The sequence below is a fragment of the Microtus oregoni genome, unplaced genomic scaffold (genome assembly GCF_018167655.1).
Source record: "Microtus oregoni isolate MIOR12 unplaced genomic scaffold, Mior012 000002F_ref0000024, whole genome shotgun sequence".
NCBI classification, from domain to species: domain Eukaryota; kingdom Metazoa; phylum Chordata; class Mammalia; order Rodentia; family Cricetidae; genus Microtus; species Microtus oregoni.
In genome coordinates, this window is record NW_024543061.1 from 41335609 (window position 1) to 41338959 (window position 3351).

Consider the following 3351-nt stretch of genomic DNA (forward strand, 5'->3'; position numbering starts at 1 on the left):
TATTGGAAGATCAGAGGTGGGGAAGAAATGGCCCCAGCTCCGTTTAGTTGGGAAATCTTGGGCTGCTGCATTTTTTTTTTCAAGACAGGGTTTCTCTTGTGGTTTTGGAGCCTGTCCTAGAACTAGCTCTTGTAGACCAGGCTGGTCTCGAACTCACAGAGATCCGCCTGTCTCTGCCTCCCGAGTGCTGGGATTAAAGGTGTGCACCACCACTGCCCGTCAAGCCTGCTGCATTTAAAAGTGACAGAAGGGACCAGGCTGAGGCAGGGAAACCTCTTGAAACAATGCTGACTCCCACCAGTGTGTGGAAGCAGAGGAAGGAAGCAGAGGAGGAAGCAGAGGACACACCCACCTCTAGCTTTCTGCAGCCGTGAGAAGGAAGATTCCTAAACCTTAGGATGGCTTAAGTGTGGAGCCCAGGTTTCCAGCTGAGCTGCAGGGATCAAGTGGCTTTAGCTCTTTAGTTCTGTGGCTGCGATGGGATGCCTGAGGCTGGGAAATTTATAAAGAACAGAAGCTGGGAAGTCCAGCATAAAACAGTTTACCTCCAGCAAGGGACCCTGGGCTATGTCATTTCATGCAGGGGAAAGCAACAGGCAGCCAATACCCGCCCCCCTCCATTAGCAAACTGCAGTGTTCTGGAAGTTTCCTTTGAGATTTAAAACATTCCATCCTCCAGGAAGCTCCTTAAGCAGGAAGGCAAACAACTCAAAATACCTTCAGGAAGTCCCTGAAACAAACCAGATTTACTAGGCTACTTCCTGCCCGAGTAAGAATAATAAAAGCCCAGAGTCTATTCTCCCCACCTCTGTCTTCCCTCCCCACCCCCAACCCTCTATCCCCATCCCCCCACCCCCATGCAGCAGAGCCCAGATGCAAAGAAGACTCTCAGACCAGACCAGCTGCTTAAAGGAGGCAGAAACCAGGGCCGCTCGCGGCCGCCACTCGGCGCCGCCCGCAGCCGGGGGAACGCGGCCGGAGCAAGGCGCGGGCTGTGGGGCCGCCGCGTGCCCGGCCCCGCTCGCCCGTGCCCGCCGCCAGCCCGCCATGCCCGGCTTCGACTACAAGTTCCTGGAGAAGCCCAAGCGGCGGCTGGGGTGCCCACTGTGCGGGAAGCCCATGCGCGAGCCTGTGCAGCTGTCTACTTGTGGCCACCGCTTCTGCGACACCTGCCTGCAGGAGTTCCTCAGTGAAGGAGTCTTCAAATGCCCTGAGGACCAGCTTCCTCTGGACTATGCCAAGATCTACCCAGACCCAGAGCTGGAGGTCCAAGTGTTAGGTTTGCCTATCCGCTGCATCCATAGTGAGGAGGGCTGCCGCTGGAGCGGGCCGCTTCGCCACCTCCAGGGCCACTTGAACACTTGCAGCTTCAATGTAGTCCCCTGCCCCAATCGCTGCCCAGCCAAGCTGAGCCGGCGTGATCTGCCTGCCCACTTGCAGCACGACTGCCCTAAGCGCCGCCTCAAGTGTGAATTCAGTGGCTGTGACTTCAGTGGGGAGGCCTACGAGAGTCACGAGGGCATGTGCCCCCAGGAGAGTGTATACTGTGAGAACAAGTGTGGTGCCCGCATGATGAGGCGACTGTTGGCCCAGCATGCCACTTCTGAGTGCCCCAAGCGCACCCAGCCTTGTGCCTACTGTACCAAGGAGTTTGTTTTTGACACCATTCAGAGCCATCAGTACCAGTGTCCACGGTTGCCTGTTCCTTGCCCAAACCAGTGTGGTGTGGGCACCGTGGCTCGGGAGGACCTGCCCAGCCACCTGAAGGATAGCTGCAGCACTGCATTGGTGCTCTGCCCTTTCAAGGAGTCCGGCTGTAAGCACAGGTGCCCTAAACTGGCAATGGCACGTCACGTGGAGGAGAGTGTAAAGCCACATCTGGCTATGATGTGTGCCCTGGTGAGCCGGCAGCGGCAAGAGCTGCAGGAGCTGCGGAGAGAGCTGGAGGAGCTATTCATAGGCAGTGATGGCGTGCTCATCTGGAAGATCGGCAGCTATGGGCGCCGTCTCCAAGAGGCCAAGGCCAAGCCTAACCTAGAGTGCTTCAGCCCGGCCTTTTACACACATAAGTACGGTTACAAGCTGCAGGTGTCTGCATTCCTCAATGGCAACGGCAGCGGTGAGGGCACGCATCTCTCAATCTATATTCGTGTGTTACCAGGCGCCTTTGACAATCTCCTTGAGTGGCCCTTTGCCCGTCGGGTCACCTTCTCCCTGTTGGATCAGAGCGACCCAGGTCTGGCCAAGCCACAGCATATCACTGAGACCTTCCACCCTGATCCAAACTGGAAGAACTTCCAAAAGCCCGGCACTTGGCGAGGCTCCCTGGATGAGAGTTCTCTGGGCTTTGGCTACCCTAAATTCATCTCCCACCAGGACATCCGAAAGCGAAATTATGTGCGGGATGATGCAGTCTTCATCCGTGCCTCTGTCGAACTGCCCCGGAAGATCCTCAGCTGAGAGTACAGCCTTCTGGGTCTAAGCAGGAAGGGGGGTGGGACAGGATCTCAGCCACTGGCGGAAACGGGAGAGGGGGCCGGACCCCCTCTCAGCTACTTTTGCCTAGGTTGTTAGCCCACCACTTTCTCCCCACCACCACTACCACCACCACCCTTACCCCTCAGGTGCCTCCAATTGGTGCTTCAGCCCTGGCCCCTGGAGGGAGCAGGTCTCGGGGTTATCAAGGGCTGGAAACAAGTGATCCCAGGGCCTGTCTCCCCTCCTGGGCAGGGCAGACATGCCTTGGTGCCAGCCACATTCTACCTGGACTGAGGGGCCTGCTCAGGTGCTATGTCCCAAGAGCCATAGTGGGGGTGGGGGGTATTGGAAAAGGGAGGGGTAGTTATAAGAATCTGCCTTGAGATGAATTTCTCTTTCCACTTAAAAAAAAAAAAAAAAAGGAGGCAGAAACCAGCTGAGTGGCCTGAAAGAGGTTTAGACAACTGGAAAGTCCACTCTCCGACCTGTTAGCTGCCTGCAGGCCATGCTCCAGATTCTTAGCTTTGTGAACTGTCACCTGCACTGGGTGGTAGGCCTTGAGTCATTTCTGTTCCTGTAAGTAACCCCAATAAAACATATTGGCTCATCAAGTTGGACTTTGGTAGTATCTGGACTTGGGTCTATCATCGGTTCTCTATTTGGGGTGAGTACGTGTTTCATCTCCCCAGGGATAATTTTGTCATTATCCCTGAAAATCAGGTCTTCAATCACTGCACAGCATGGGTATGTATAAACCAGAGAAGACGGTGACCTCACTATGTCCTGATCCCAAAACAGGATTGCTTGATAAATCGATAAATCAAAACCCAACAGGTGGAGTCTAACATAGGGCTGGTCCTTGGGTGGGAAGAT

At 55.3% G+C, this 3351-nt stretch overlaps 1 protein-coding gene across 1 annotated transcript; it reads left to right on the forward strand.

Annotated features, from left to right (window-relative positions):
* The first annotated feature begins 1028 nt into the window (after nt 1-1028).
* LOC121439731 (TNF receptor-associated factor 4-like) lies at nt 1029-2873 on the forward strand. Its single transcript, XM_041640341.1, has one exon. The coding sequence runs from the start codon at nt 1048-1050 to the stop codon at nt 2458-2460; it is 1413 nt and encodes a 470-aa protein (XP_041496275.1). The 5' UTR covers nt 1029-1047; the 3' UTR covers nt 2461-2873.
* Nucleotides 2874-3351: the final 478 nt, after the last annotated feature.

Excerpts from the sequence above, each read along its gene's own strand:
- LOC121439731 (XM_041640341.1), top strand. The coding sequence starts at position 1,048 with ATGCCCGGCTTCGACTACAAGTTCCTGGAGAAGCCCAAGCGGCGGCTG.